General features: G+C 42.9%; 1 protein-coding gene across 4 annotated transcripts in view; it reads left to right on the forward strand.

The window, feature by feature from the left end:
* Nucleotides 1-908: 908 nt before the first annotated feature.
* LOC148028460 (P-loop containing nucleoside triphosphate hydrolases superfamily protein) overlaps nt 909-16,329 on the forward strand; it is an 85,935-nt gene continuing 70,514 nt past the window's right edge. For all 4 annotated transcript variants that reach the window (XM_087690266.1, XM_087690264.1, XM_087690265.1 and 1 more), the window contains exon 1: nt 909-1,201. In XM_087690266.1, the coding sequence (XP_087546392.1) occupies nt 967-1,201 (235 nt within the window). In that variant the 5' untranslated portion in view covers nt 909-966. The remainder of the gene's footprint in view (nt 1,202-16,329) is intronic.

The raw sequence follows: 16,329 nt of genomic DNA on the forward strand, positions 1-16,329 counted from the left end.
TCTCTCTCTCTCTCTCTCTCTCTCTCTTACTCCATCTACCATAGCTATTGCTTTGCTCTTGCTTTCGCTTGTGCACTTCCACTCGAGCTCTACCTTTCAGACTTAGACACTCAAATGCCCACAAGGGGGGCACCTCTAATCTAAATATTGGCCATGAAGAGCACATTCATCACATGCCATTTGTTTTTTTTTTCTTTTGGATGAATAAATGTGAGTAAAAGATGCTTTCCTTTGCTCAGAAAAATGTGAAATGGATGAGATCTAGCTATGCGAGCTTTGCCAACTTGGTGGTAACATGAGCTAGCTCATTTAAAAGCTCCCAAAGAGACCTTGTATAGGCCCTCACCAACGCAAAATAAGCAAGACTAGTCTTTAGCAATGCTCGAACAAAGCTTAGGTTTAGTGTAATACCACCCTTAGATTTCAAAATTTACATTTGAAAGCTAAAATTAGGAGGTGAGAAAACCTTCAAAATTTGAAGGATTTTAGCATAAAAATCTTAAAACAGAGGCATGTCACCTTTTAGGTTTTCCATGAAAGGTTTAAATATGAGCGAATACCCAAGGAGGGCATGCCACTCCTTTTGCAAGAACCGATTGGATAAAGTGTTTTATTGGTTGAGGGTTAAGGTCAACGTCTCCCAAGTCCTGGACTAGTTGGGACCTTCAATGGGGTGCGTTGGTGCCTACACCCACTAGTGTAAGGCTGGTCTATCGATGAAAGCGAGAATATGCGGATTTATTTATTCAATGAAACCAAAGGGTGGAAGGGTTTGGTCTTGCGATAGCACTTGTGCAACTTGTTATGCGTCCCCAACCAACACAGCAAAACATAAGAAGTTAAAAAATTTTAACCAAAAGAGAAAAAAAGCTAAAAATAAAAGAGAAGGCAACTACAACGTGTTTATGTCTGTGAGAACTTAGTAAGTCTAACACCCTCGAGAGAGAGCGTCACGAAAGGCTGTTGATGCCGTTGCAGCACCTCCTCATGAAGGCCGAACGAGTATCGCGGGAGCAGCGACATGGCAACAAGGAAGAAGAAGAAGCCGAAGAAAAAGAAGAACGATCATCCTCCTCTCCTCATGGTGAACAGTCTCTTGCTGCTGCTGCTGGTAAAAAAAGCTTGCAAGCTCAGGTCTTTGCAGCTTCCGGTCGTTTCCAGGACTTAGGCCTTTGTGACCCTCTCTGCGATCACATGAATGGTCTGTCTTTCTCCTCTCTCTCTCTCTCTCTCACTCACTTTTTTTTTTTTGGAGTGAAACCAATGTTCTGATTTAGTGTACACACACAGACATACTCTTTTTTGGTGAAACCACTGTTTTTTACTTGTAAAGTATCCAAACGAGGTGAATAGACTACCTTACAAAGACTGTTAGCAACAATCTAAACACAGTGGTTAACCGCACCCTCACCCGAAGCATCCACCCAAATGGCAACAATCATACGTCGATTAATGCAATGAAAGTCGAGAGTACACATAAGGTTGAAACAACCGATCACCCATAAATGCGTGGTTCCTATGAGTCCAAATAATCTGTAGAGCTCAGTGTCTGACCCAATGAAAGAAGAAGGAATATTGAGAGGTCCCTCACCCAATTAAAGAACAGGCAGTGATGAGAGATTCCTTTGGAAAACCTTCTAAACAGGCCGAAAAGATATTTGAATCTTTGAGCACTGAATTGGATGTGCAACTATCATCCAAAAATGCTCTAGTAAATGTGAGAATGACTTATTTACATGCAAACATTTATGGCAAGATAAGAAGGCAAAATCATGCTTTGCCAATCTTTGTCACACACGGAACACTACCTCAATTCCAAAAGAAATGCTTTTGATTCAAAGGCTTTCGCAATGGTTGGTTTTGCGACAGCCCAATCATTTATGCAGCTGTCACAATTTGCTCCCCTTGCTTATCAATCTAAGCTAGAGGCAAGATACTCTTGTACACTTTTATGAAGGACATTCGTTTCAAAGAGATTGGACAACATCCTAGGGTAATAGTGCTAATTGTCAACCCAAAAAAATGTTGCAACATAAGGTGGATTTTTCACCAAACAGATCAATGATCATACCAAGTGCATTAGCTTGATATATAATGAGAAAACATAATAATCAACTATATGTAAATAAATGCTTGTATATAGATAACAAACACAATTATATGACAAAGCAAAGAGATTGGACAACATCCTAGGGTAATAGTGCTAATTGTCAACCCAAAAAAATATTGCAACATAAGGTGGAGTTTTCACCAAACGGATCAATGATCATACCAAGTGCATTAGCTTGACATATAATGAGAAAACATAATAATCAACTATATGTAAATAAATGCTTGGATATAGATAACAAACACAATTATATGACAAAGCATAGACTAATAAAGAACATAGTTAGGGTTAGGGTAACTCAAAGATAATGAATAGTGAAAAAGATAATGAATGAATGATTGTTGAATATATACAATGCTTAATGCAACAAAAATTATGCAAAGGTGAATGTTGATCCTTGAACTCTTGTGCCTCTAGGATTGAGGTAGAGAGTATAAGTTGGAGAGTATGTCATACTTTGACAAATCCCGAATCATAGTAGACAGCCTCTGGAAGTAGACACAACTCTGATGATAGCCCGATCAGTGACAGACGGGTAGACATGTACAATATGCAATTAGAAAAATGTAACAGAAACTGACACGTGACAGGCTATATGATAGCCGAAAGAGTTAACTGTACGGTTAACAGGTCACATTGTAGGTTGACAATAGTTGACAAGTTTTGAAAAGTGGCAGCAAATGATGATATGGCAGAAAATATAGACTAAATTAGGTTGCCAATTGATGTGGAGGGCTAGACAGCAGGTGCTAACAACAATCAAGAGTGGAGGGTAACTCGAATTGAGATCTCCTTTGTATGAGATGTGGAAAATAGAGTTATGGTACCAACGATTTGTAAAAATGAGATGGGCCTGAGTGATGGGCAATTCGCCTATGTATAGATAGATGGGTTCTTCCAAATTAGGGTTTGGCTTATGGGACATAGACACGCTCTCGGATTTTGTTTCCTTTTAATAAGAGTTTGGTAATTTTGAGTCTTGGGGTTGTAATTAAAAGCTAACTGAGTAATAATGCATTTGTGGCTCAATACTCCATATGAGGCCCAAAAGTGGAGCCAAGAAGGGACTGTCAAGATAGTTCAAGCCCAAATTTTCTTCTTTTACCCCAAGGTGTTCCACCCCAAAGTAGCCAGGGCATCGAGCAAAGGGTGCTTGTTAGTGATGTACCGAGATTACATAAGTGATGGTTATTTTAATCACTCTGGAGAGGCCAAGGCATTGGACAAAAGGGGCTTATTGGTTGCCTAGTGGCCTATCGGGACTTGCAAAGGTGGATGAAACCACATTGAATTGCTCTTTTTTCTTTTGTTTTTTGTTTTTTTTGCTTGGGAGTAATATGAATGATAGTTTTCATTTTATTAAGTAATATGTCTCCTTAAGAGGAGAACAAAAAGAACGGTTAGACCCAACACATCACAAAATGGACAAGCTATCATGACCACGTGTGGGTGGTATGAAGAAAGCAAGGAGACTGCTATGGAAGCTTTTGCAAATACTGTGGATCAAGAGTTGACCACTCTCTAACTGAAAAGGGATAAATGTGCACAAATGCATTGTTTACAAGAACAGAGTGTTGATGCATGGAGTAATGCAAAATGCTATGTAATGGTGCCTCTTAGATAGTGCCTTTACAGGGGAATTGTTTACTTGCCCAAGTATCCTTTTACAATCATGGTCATCCTAATGATACAGATGTGGAAAACAAAGTGCTGCTTGCAAACTCCTTAGGTACAAAACCTTTGTGGTGCCATCAAAGAGTGCTTGATACTTTGCTTAAGTGGTGGAAGTAGCCATTGTCTCTTGCTTACAGCTTAACCGTGAAGTGGGAGCAATGCCTAAAGAGTAAATGAACTGCCATGGGAATGCTGGGTATTGGGATCTTTTGTCCAATCAGAATTGGTATAACCTTGCAAATCCAAACCATGTGAGTCCATAAGAATAGTTGCACCGAACATATCTCAACACACGCAACAAGCAATCCAATGTGGCATTGTAGGTGTATTGAAATATTGACTAAGCAAAGACATTGAGCAAGCTAAATTTGGCCTAGTGTGAGTCAACTAGAGTAATTTTCTTACAATAGATCTATATGTGTTCTTATCAAAGGGTCGACCATGGAATAGAAACAGGGAACGCCTGTTCCGGGCCTTAGGAATGGATTAACGCGTTCCGGCATGTGTCTACGAGCGAAACGCCCATGGAACGTTCCTGCCCGTTCCCAGCCCTGTTTCTACCCGTTCCGCACCGTTCCAGCAGCCGTTCCCTGGAACCTGCCTGCTCCCGCCTCTGTCGCTTGCTCTGCCTGCCTCGCCCACCTGCTCCTGCCTGCCTCGCCTGGGCCCTACCTGCTCCTGCCTCTCCTGCCCGCCTGAGTGAGTGAGTGGGTGAGACACACACACATGAGATAGATACACATACACACACATATATACAAACACGTGTGGATGTGTGTGACATATGATTACTAATCATGTTGCTACTAATTGTGTTGGTTCCCCCCTGAAAAGCATGATCCATTAGGTCACTAAATTGGCACGTCGAACATGACCTTTTCAATGCCTACCATACTACTACCCATAATCTAGTTGTCCCATATTGTACCTAGCATATCATGCCACCCTTCTCACTTCCACCATGCTACTAGATAAACCAATTTGCAATCTTCCAACTAACTTAATCTATGAGTTCTCTCTCTCTCTCTCTCTCTATATATATATATATATATATATATATGCCGTTCCCTCCATTCCTGTTCCCTAACTTCAGGTGTTCCCCCCTTTCCTGTTTCCGTTCCCCGTTCCTGGTAACTATGGGATAGGCCAATGTGTCATCCAAGTATTCTTGAGCATTTATTAGCCTTCGAACCGGCATTAATTAATTAATTAATGCCTAGTTTCTAATGTCACCACCACTGATGTTAATGGCTAATAAAATCTTCCAAGCCAAAATCTGAATCCAAGTATCACCTAGTATCTATCAAGGATAATTTATCACAACTTTTGCCTTTGACACCTACTAACTTCTCAAGGTCCTTGGTGTGCTTGTGTAATAAGTAACTTGCACATCACGTGCATCTTACATTTATACATTTGATTAACACCTAATTAAATGCTAATGCTAAGCAAATCATCAAAATTTTACGTTCTTGATAGACCTCTCCCTTTTAATCCTTGCAATCGCCCTCGATTGCACCACAAGTTAAAAGTATTTGTTGCCACTTCTGGAAATGCATGTTTGCATGATAATCAAACAACATGTGCACCTGCTGCTTAACTAGGTTCATGCCCTTTGCATGTCTGAAATTCCAGCCACTTAAATCAATTACAATCCGCACGTATGAATCATAACCACCCTTAGAACCATAAGGGTGTCAAGGCATAGTGAATGTGGAAGCATATGACTAGATTGAAAGAAAATGAATACGAAGAGAAGAGGGAGAGAGAAAAGAGATAGTAGAACACGTAAATTTGTAGTGAATGAATGCTGAAATGAAGAAGGTAGATATGGACACAGGTTATTGAATATATCTTTGTGAGATGCTCTCTCTCCACTTGAAAAGGCAATTGAAGATGACCAGAGACCGGCCAGCCTATAAATAGGCCTAAAATAATAAAAAAAAGATCAGATCGGCTAGTTTAAGGTGGTCAACCGCTGCAAATAATGAACTGCAGCTATAAATAATAAATAAAAAATGTTGTGCCATATTGCCTATGCCATGTGGCATTTACATAGCACGCATGACCAGCCTAATTGTAGGCAATGCTGGAAATCATGAAACAATTGCAAAAAACTCTCCTAGCTACATTTAGGAAATGCATAATTGTGCTTGAGAGTGCTAACTATACAATAATACAATAATAAATTGCCAATGCTTGTCGAGGGAATGAATAAATCTCTAGCACCCCCTCTCAAATCTTGGACAGAGTGTTGTCAAAGAACGGCTTGAGGAAGAGCCTTCATAAACAAAAATGTCAAGTTGCCCTTTGTCTTGCTATACACGACATCAATGGTCTCATCATTTCCTGAGGTGAATGCCACTGTGCACCTTGCTACATCATTAGGGGAAATGATATCCTTTAACACTATGCCTACACCTACAAGTGAGCAATCTGTTTACCTTGGGACGATGGTGATAGGTATCTCCCTCACTTTCCTCGGACACTCACCTCCTCATATATTGGCCTCTTAGATGTAGGGATTTCCATCCTTTGCTTATTGTGCGCTATCACACACTCCATGGGTCACTCTCATATAGAAATTTCCATCCTCTGCTCCACATGTCTCTATCCCTCCTTCATGGGTTACTCATACAGTCACCATGTCCATGCCTAGTCAATCTATTCCCACTTTTGGATCCATTGTGCACACTTCCTGCATGCATGGTGGGCATTGTGGGATTAATTCCCAAGTGTACTCTATTTCCCCACCCTACCCAGCCTACCCACCTTACCCATCCTATAGTACTATCACTCTTGTTGCTATGGCCAAGAATGTCTCCACAAATAAGACTTGTTTTAACATGTCAAATTTCACCACTTGGTCGAACTTCATGCAACAAGTGCTTGAATCTCAGGGCATAGAGATAGGGAACGCTCGTTCCGGCACATAGGAATGGATTAACGCGTTCCGAAGGGTTCGGGCCAAGGAAACGCTGGCGAAACGTTCCAGCCCGTTTCCTGGCCCGTTCCCTCCTGTTCCAGTCCGTTCCCTGGCCATTCCAGGGCCGTTCCCGGTCTGGAACGGCCGTTCCAGCTCAAGAGTTTTTTTAATTTTTTAATTTTTAACTTTTAAGTTTTTTTATTGTAGTCGTTGCCCGTGCTGTCTCGAACTGCCCGCGCTGTCGCCCGTTTCGCCTGCGCCTGTCTGTCTGTCGCCCGCGCTGTCGCCCGTTTCACCTACGTCGACTGCCCCCGCTCGCCTGCGCCGCTGGCACGCTGCACTCCCGCCGAGTACCTGGTCCGCCCAGTCCGCCTACCGACTGTCCTCGCCCACTCCACTTGCCGACTGTCCCCGCCCACTCCGCCTGCCCTGCCGACTGTCCCTGCCCACTTCGCCTGCTCCGCCTGCCCTTCCGACTGTCCCGCCGACTATCTCGCTTGCCCCGCCTGCCCCCACTGCCTAGGCCCTACTCCCACCTGCTCTCGGGACTCGTCTACCTCTCCTGCCTGCCTGGCCCGCCTCTCTTGCCTGGTGTGACTCCTCCCCGCGATCAGATGAAGTCTCGAGGATCATTATCTCGATTCTCAAATTTGTCATTGTCCCAAATTTGGGAGCTGAAAATGTGCCAAATTTTGGGGCATTTTCAGCAAGGAATTGCAGGCTGGAATGCCCCAAAATTGGGGCATTTTGAGTCTGTCATTGCCCCAAGTTTGGGAGCTGAAAATACTCCAAATTTTGGGGCATTTTCAGCAAGGGAATGCAGGCTAGAATGCCCCAAATTTGTGGCATTTTCAGTAAAAGGAATGCAGGCTGAAGTAGCACCAAAGTTCTGGCGTTTTTAGCATTGCTAAAAATTTAACACACACATGTTGAAATTTTGGCTGCAAATTTCTGCAATTTTATTGAACTTTACTGATTATTTGTCACTTTTATATAGATGGCAGCATTGACATCTATGGGATCTTCATCATCCTCAGCAGGTACTTCGTCAACAACTGGACGAAGTCGAAGCACTACTTGGTCATGGTGGGATGAGGTAGATGCAGGGGTGCCATTGAGAGGTGGAGGGGCTCGCCCTTGGAAATGCAAACTTTGCCCTTATGCTCGCACTAGTGGGACTGATAAAGTGAGACCCCATCTTCTACATGAGGAGGGGAAAGAGGTGCGTTTTTGCACCAATGTATCAATTGAGAAAAGGCAGGAGTTACTTGACCGCATAGCCACATCTATGGGGAATTCACATGCCAGGAGGACGCCAAATATAGCAGTGGATCCAACAACATGGACTCCAAGACCAGGAGGGCATGGTGCTTCATGCAGAAGACCACCAGGATTAGTGGCTACGCAGCCTTCTCGTGGGCCATCAATGGCAACAGGTCGTGGTGCTAAACAGAGTTCATTGCACACTTCATGGGAACCAAAGAAAAAAGAGAAAACAGATGCAGCAGTGGCACGCTTTTTTTACCATGACTATATTGCATTCAAATCAGCCAGGTCACCTTGTTTTTTAAATATGGTGACAAAGATTGCAGAGTATGGACCCACATATAAGCCCCCTTCATCAGAAACTATCAGGACTACATTGCTTCAAAAGGAGAAAGTAGCCATAGAGATTGCAACAACAAATATTCGCAATCAATGGGGCAAGAAATGGAGTGACATTGATAGCAGATGGATGGAATGACACACGCCATAGGTCCATACATGGTGTTGTTGCATATTCTCGTGGAGATGTATACTTCATTGGTAGTCATGATGCTTTAGAGACTGGAAAGAGTGCAGATGTATTGGCATCCGAGTGGTGCGAGGCAGTCCAGGCTGTTGGGGCAGAAAATGTAGTGCAGTTTGTGGCAGATGGTGACCTACAAACAGGGCAGCAGGAAACATTTTAATGGCAATCTATCCACATATCACCTTTAGTCCATGCATGGCGCATTGCTTGAATAACTTGCCATGGATTGCATCTCTTGTTGCGAAAGGCAACAAGATTATCACATTTATATGTAATCATCAGTACTTGCATGTTGAGTTTCGCAAGAGAAGTGACAAAGAACTTCTTAAATACTCGGATACACGATTTGCATATAACTTTCTTATGCTTGGTCGATTGCACTATTGCAAAGGTGCAATTAGGGAGCTATTTGCTAGTGATGAGTATGAAAATTGAACTGGGGCTGCCACTGCTACTGCTGTGTTATGTAATGCATATGTTTTTGATAGAGATTTTTGGGATGAGGTTAATCACACCAACCAAATGGTTGATCCTATTATGCACATGTTGAGGCTTGCAGATGGCATGGATCCATGCATTGGGAAGATCTATGAAGGTATGGATCGCATGATTGAGAGGTTGGATCAAGGAGTTATGCATCAGCAGATGGAATGAGTATGACTCTCCTATGCATACTGTAGCATATGTGCTTGATCCTGAGTTTCAAGGAAAGATGCAAGAAAGAGACCTTGAGGTGGTCAAGGCTTGGAACACATTGCTTGCAAGGCTTTATCCCAGCCGTGAAATGCAACGCAAAATTAAAAATCAGCTCTCTGTATATCGGCAAACATTAGGGATGTTTGGTACAGAGGATGCACTAGAGGACAGGATAAATATTGGGGCTGCTTTATGGTGGGAGGACTACGGGGCAGAAGCTCCAGAGTTGCAGAGTTTGGCTATTCGTATTCTTAGCCAAACAATTAGCTCTTCTTGTTTAGAGGAACTATGGAGCTCATTCAATCACATATACTCAAAGAAGAGAAATCGTCTTGGTACAATGAAGACGAATGACCTAGTTTATGTGAGCTCCAATCTTCGCTTGCTAGCTCGTACATCAGTTGCAAAGGCTGATTCTTTTATATGTTTGGAAAAAGATGACGATGATGATGATGGTGATGATGATGGGCAGGATGTTGTTCAGCAGGATGAGCATTCAGGCACAGTGGAGCCATCTTCCATGAATCAGAGTACTTAGTAGCTAGCCCTTTGGAACTTTAGAGTATTGACTTGGAAATTGGAGCTCTTGTAACTTGGATCTTTACTATTTAGGCTTTAAAGTTTATTGTTTAGTGCATATTTTGTGTTTTTGCAATGCACACTTGTTGCGAGTTGGACTTATGCAACATTGTTGATTACAATGTTGAATTATGAATGCGACAATTCATTGCTGGTTACAATGTTTTGAATCTTTATTATTGTTGAAAGTTGAAACTTGATTATTATGTCTCTAGAGTCTAATTTCATGAATTATAATTTATGGTTGATATGATCTGTCTCTCTAGATTCTAAGACTAGTGTTGACTCTCTCTCTCTCTCTCTCTCTCTCTCTCTCTCTCTAGAGTATATATATATATATATATATATATATATACCGTTCCCTCCGTTCCCGTTCCCTTGCTTTGGGCGTTCCCCTCGTTCCAGGGGGTCCCGTTCCCATTCCCGTTCCCCGTTCCTGGTAACTATGTCTCAGGGTCTTTGGGACCTAGTTGTTGGTCTAGAGCATAGTTACCAGGAACGGGGAACGGGAACGGAAACGGGACCCCCTGGAACGGGGGGAACGTCCAAAGTGAGGGAACGGGAACGGAGGGAATTGTATCTATATATATATATATATATATATATATATAGAGAGAGAGAGAGAGAGAGAGAGAGAGAGAGAGAGAGAGAGAGAGAGAGAGAGAGAGAGAGAGAGAGAGAGAGAGAGAGAGAGAGAGAGAGAAAGTTATATTAACGTCTTCTAAAGACCAAAACTGGCCTATGAGACAAACTGTGATACAACTGATGAGGTCCAGCTATCCAAAATAAAAGTGCTGAATGAAAAGCTAAAAACTGGAAACTGAAAATACGGTGCTGTGAGTGTGATAAGTGTCGTGTATGTGTATGTGCGTATGTAGCTCTGGTACTCCAGATAATGGCTACAAAAGGGGAACAAATGTCGGCTGTGATAGGGGAACAATTGTCGGCTATGATAAAGTGGTGCGATGTGTATATGTAACAGATGCAGGGAGATATATATATATATATATATATATATATATATATATATATATATATATATATATATAGAGAGAGAGAGAGAGAGAGAGAGAGAGAGAGAGAGAGAGAGAGAGAGAGAGAGAGAGAGAGAGAGAGAGAGAGAGAGAGTCAACACTTGTCTTAGAATCTAGAGAGAGAGATCATATCAACCATAATTCATGAAATTAGACTCTAGAGACATAATAATCAAGTTTCAACAATAATAAAGATTCAAAACATTGTAACTAGCAATGGATTGTCGCATTCATAATTCAACATTCTAATCAACAATGTTGCATAAGTCCAACTGGCAACAAGTGTGCATTGCAAAAACACAAAATATGCACTAAACTTTAAAGCCTAAATAGTAAAGATCCAAGTTACAAGAGCTCCAATTTCCAAGTCAATACTCTAAAGTTCCAAAGGGCTAGCTACTAAGTACTCTGATTCATGGAAGATGGCTCCACTGTGCCTGAATGCTCATCCTGCTGAACAACATCCTGCCCATCATCATCACCATCATCATCATCGTCATCTATTTCCCAACATATAAAAGAATCAGCCTTTGCAACTGATGTACGAGCTAGCAAGCGAAGATTGGAGCTCACATAAACTAGGTCATTCGTCTTCATTGTACCAAGACGATTTCTCTTCTTTGAGTGAATGTGATTGAATGAGCTCCATAGTTGCTCTAAACAAGAAGAGCTAATTGTTTGGCTAAGAATACGAATAGCCAAACTCTGCAACTCTGGAGCTTCTGCCCCGTAGTCCTCCCACCATAAAGCAGCCCCAATATTTATCCTGTCCTCTAGTGCATCCTCTGTACCAAACATCCCTAATGTTTGCCGATATACAGAGAGCTGAGTTTTAATTTTGCGTTGCATTTCACGGCTGGGATAAAGCCTTGCAAGCAATGTGTTCCAAGCCTTGACCACCTCAAGGTCTCTTTCTTGCATCTTTCCTTGAAACTCAGGATCAAGCACATATGCTGCAGCATGCATAGGAGAGTCATACTCATTCCATCTGCTGATGCATAACTCCTTGATCCAACCTCTCAATCATGCGATCCATACCTTCATAGATCTTCCCAATGCATGGATCCATGCCATCTGCAAGCCTCAACATGTGCATAATAGGATCAACCATTTGGTTGGTGCGATTAACCTCATTCCAAAAATCTCTATCAGAAACATATGCATTACATAACACAGCAGAAGCAGTGGCAGCCCCAGTCCAATTTTCATACTCATCACTAGCAAATAGCTCCCGAATTGCACCTTTGCAATAGTGCAATCGACCAAGCATAAGAAAGTTATATGCAAATCGTGTATCCGAGTATTTAAGAAGTTCTTTGTCACTTCTCTTGCGAAACTCAGCATGCAAGTACTGATGATTACATATAAATGTGATAATCTTGTTGCCTTTCGCAACAAGAGATGCAATCCATGGCAAGTCTCCAATATCCTTCAACAAGTTATTCAAGTAATGCGCCATGCATGGACTAAAGGTGATATGTGGATACATTGCCATTAAAATGTTTCCTGCTGCCCTATTTGTAGGTTCACCATCTGCCACAAACTGCACTACATTTTCTGCCCCAACAGCCTGCACTGCCTCGCACCACTCGGATGCCAATACATCTGCACTCTTTCCAGTATCTGAAGCATCATGACTACCAATGAAGTATACATCTCCACGAGAATATGCAACAACACCATGTATGGACCTATGGCGTGTGTCACTCCATCCATCTGCTATCAATGTCACTCCATTTCTTGCCCATTGATTGCGAATATTTGCTGTTGCAATCTCTATGGCTACTTTCTCCTTTTGAAGCAATGTAGTCCTGATAGTTTCTGATGAAGGGGGCTTATATGTGGGTCCATACTCTGCAATCTTTGTCACCATATTTAAAAAATAAGGTGACCTGGCTGATTTGAATGCAATATGGTCATGGTAAAAAAAGCGTGCCACTGCTGTATCTGTTTCCTCTTTTTTCTTTGGTTCCCATGAAGTGTGCAATGAACTCTGTTTAACACCACGACCTGTTGCCATTGATGGCCCACGAGAAGGCTGTGTAGCCACTAATACTGGTGGTCTGCATGAAGCACCATGCCCTGCTGGCCTTGGAGTCCATGTTGTTGGATCCACTGCTATATTTGGCGTCCTCCTGGCATGTGAATTCCCCATAGAAGTGGCTATGCGGTCAAGTAACTCGTGCCTTTTCTCAATTGATACATTGGTGCAAAAACGCACCTCTTTCCCCTCCTCATGTAGAAGATGGGCTCTCACTTTATCATCCCCACTAGTGCGAGCATAAGGGCAAAGTTTGCATTTCCAAGGGCGAGCTCCTCCACCTCTCAATGGCACCCCTGCATCTACCTCATCCCACCATGACCAAGTAGTGCTTCGACTTCGTCCAGTTGTTGACGAAGTACCTGCTGAGGATGATGAAGATCCCATAGATGTCAATGCTGCCATCTATATAGAAGTGACAAATAATTAGTAAATTGTAAACTTCAACGAAATTAGTAATTACACAAATTTGCAGCCAACATTTCAATATCAATGCTTCAAAGTTCAATGAAATTGCAAAAATTTCAACCAAGGTCCAAAGTGTACCGTGTGCCGCATGCGACGTAGGCGGGAGACTCAGAGGCAGGTGGGAGAGTCAGATGCGCAGAAGTAGGCATGGCGCACGCCCACGGCCTTGGCGAGGTAGGTGTGGCAGGCCGAGTAGCGTGCAGGTGGAGGAGCAGGAGCAGGCGGGGGAGCAGGCGGAGGAGCACGAGCAGGCGGGGCAGGCGGGCGCGTGGAATGGCAGGCGACAGGCAGGCGCAGCAACAGGCGACAGGCGACAGGCGACAGGCGGGGGCGTGTGGAGCGACAGGCCGCAGGCGCAGGGGACAGGCGATAGGCGAGCGCGACAGGGGACAGGCGCAGGCACAGGGGACAGGCGCAGGGGACAGGCGAGCGCGACAGGGGACAGGCGACAGGCGGGAGGGAAACGTCAAACAGGAGTTAAAAAAAAAAAAAGAATAAAAAATTACATGGCTGGGCTGGAACGGCCGTTCCAAATGGAGAGCTCACAATGTCACAACCAATATTGAGCTAACGTAGGGGTTGCTTCTTGAGTTCCACTCTCACTTATAGCATGTTCTTCTCCCTTCTAAGCGTTGGAGTCATCTCATTAACTGCTATGCGGCACGAGATTGCACTCGATGTATCAATCTCGACTTTGAGCTTCAAGAGTTTTTCATTAAGGAAGGGTGTGATTCGAAAGGGGGTTACTCCCCGAGTTTGCCACTACTTGCTCATTGAAGTCAAATAATGATCATGCTACATTCTTTTTGAACAAGCTTCTTGAAAAGTACATCCACTTTATCTAGTATATCTTCTTGTCTTGATTGCCAACCTTCTATGAGTTTGAATGTCAATTCTTGCATTACGATGAGATTGCATGATCAAGAAGTCCTTCGCACGTTCTTATTCAGAGAGGGATTTGGTTGCCTCTTTTTCGCAAGGGAAATCAAAGGTGGCAAGAACTCACAAGATGCGAAGGCAACTCAAAAACAAGGGCAACACCTCTTCCTTAGAGGGAACCAAAGAAACTAAACCCATTTGGCAGCAACTCCCTAAACATAATAGGTTTTGCACACATTGCTAGAGATCGGCCCATGTGAATGAGGAGTGTCATACTAAGGCTCAAGGTCTCCCACCTAAGAATCACAGTGGATTGCTGCGATTACCTCCACTCTAGTTGGACAATCTAGTGGGGCTAGGCCTCTCGCTGTTGTCCCATTTGCTCCTTGGCATGATTGGTGCTGGACATGTGGCACACATACAGTCTCAGTAGTTCATATCTTTCACTACCCCTGAAGGATTAGCTGATTGGTCTGTTGGTTTCTCACCTATTGCACTATTTGCTTCCATTTGGAGTCTCCCCATATACCCTAGCCTAGGCACCCTTCCCCACCTCATCATGCGTTTCATTGGTAGTGACTTGGTGATGGAAGAACACAATGGTGGTGATATCCTTAGGTTTTCCTTTATTTGTCTTTTGCTACATTCACTAATTAACTCATACCCACATGTTGCATATCTTTGTGTTGCATGTCTTGTTTTGCTTTGAAGCATCTCACTACTAACCTTTTGCTTTGCATATTCTAATCTCTTTTATATGGTTTTGTATTTTAGTGCAAGGCTAATATATAAGTTTGGATTGGTCCTTTTAGGGATGGCGACATGGGACGTGCATTGTTTCTTTTGTGGTTTCATCTTCCTAGGAGATTTGCTATTCTACTAGCATGGAGGCTCCCCTCTTGAGGCGAATCATGCAACGTCTATGTTGATGCTATCATGGTAGCGACCTCTACCTTGCTTTTCCAGTTGGGGTGCTTCATCTTGATCCTCATCTTCATCTATCATCATGGTTCTCAGCACCACACAAAGATCCCACACAAAGATCGATGTAAAGCTTCTCTTCCTCCTTCAGCCTTGACATCCAGGGTTGAGAGGGGGTTTCTACTCTTTCTTGGTATTCTACAAGTTTTAGCTTTTGTTTTCAACATCGGTCTTGCATGATCATCACCATCTTTGTACAAGGGTGCTTGGGCAAGTGAACAATCTGCCAACGAGAGACACTGTCCAAGTGGCACTTGTTGCATGTGCATTCTCATCATGTAGCATTACTCTGTGCATCTCATTGTGTAGAAAGCCCCTGAGCGGATCTTGAGCTATTTTCACCAACAGTGCTTTTCACTACCTTACCACCGCACCTGCATACTTCTTTCTCCTTTTTCCTCATCATCGACACTTTTGAGTAGTCGGGTTAGCTTGTCTGTTTTGTAATGTGGTGGATCTAACCATTCCTTTTCATTCTTTCCATGGGGCTTAGTTACTTTACATGCAACATATCATATCTATTCCACCACCTACCCAAACCTCCCCTCCACAAAAAAAAAAAAAAAAAAAAAAAAAAAAAAAAAAACCCACAGTTCAATGTGGCTCAGTTACTTTACAGGCAACATATCATATCTATTCCACCACCTACCCAACAACCCCAACGCGCGCGCCCCCCCCCCCCCCCCCCCCCCCCCAAAAAAAAAAAAACAAAAAAACAAAAAAACAACACCACAGTTCAATGTGGCTCAGTTACTTTACAGGCAACATTTCATATCTAGGCCACTAGGTAGTTGATGAGCACTCTTTGGTCGATGGTTTGGCCTCTTTGGGTTGATCACTTGGGCTCTCTTGGTAAGATAACCATCACCTTTGTAGTCTTGGTAAGCCATTGGACAACGGCTTGGGCTTGTATAGTCCCTTTCTGGTTTGAGTTTTGATCTTAAGAGGGCGTGTTGGGGTGTTGAGTTTTGAGTTTGAGAGGGGGTATTGAGCTAAAAATGCTTCAGTTTCTTTAAAGTAGCCCCAAAACATACTTAATTAATCAAATTATTGAAACTGCCATTTTAAACAAATGTGCATTCCTAAAGAGTTTGTGTGTCCCATAATCAAAACCCTAATTTGGGAAGATTTCTTTGTATCTATAAATGG

This window comes from Lygodium microphyllum, chromosome 12 (assembly GCF_053477565.2).
Source record: "Lygodium microphyllum isolate KBCC chromosome 12, Lygodium_microphyllum_v1.1.10, whole genome shotgun sequence".
In the NCBI taxonomy this organism is placed as follows: domain Eukaryota; kingdom Viridiplantae; phylum Streptophyta; class Polypodiopsida; order Schizaeales; family Lygodiaceae; genus Lygodium; species Lygodium microphyllum.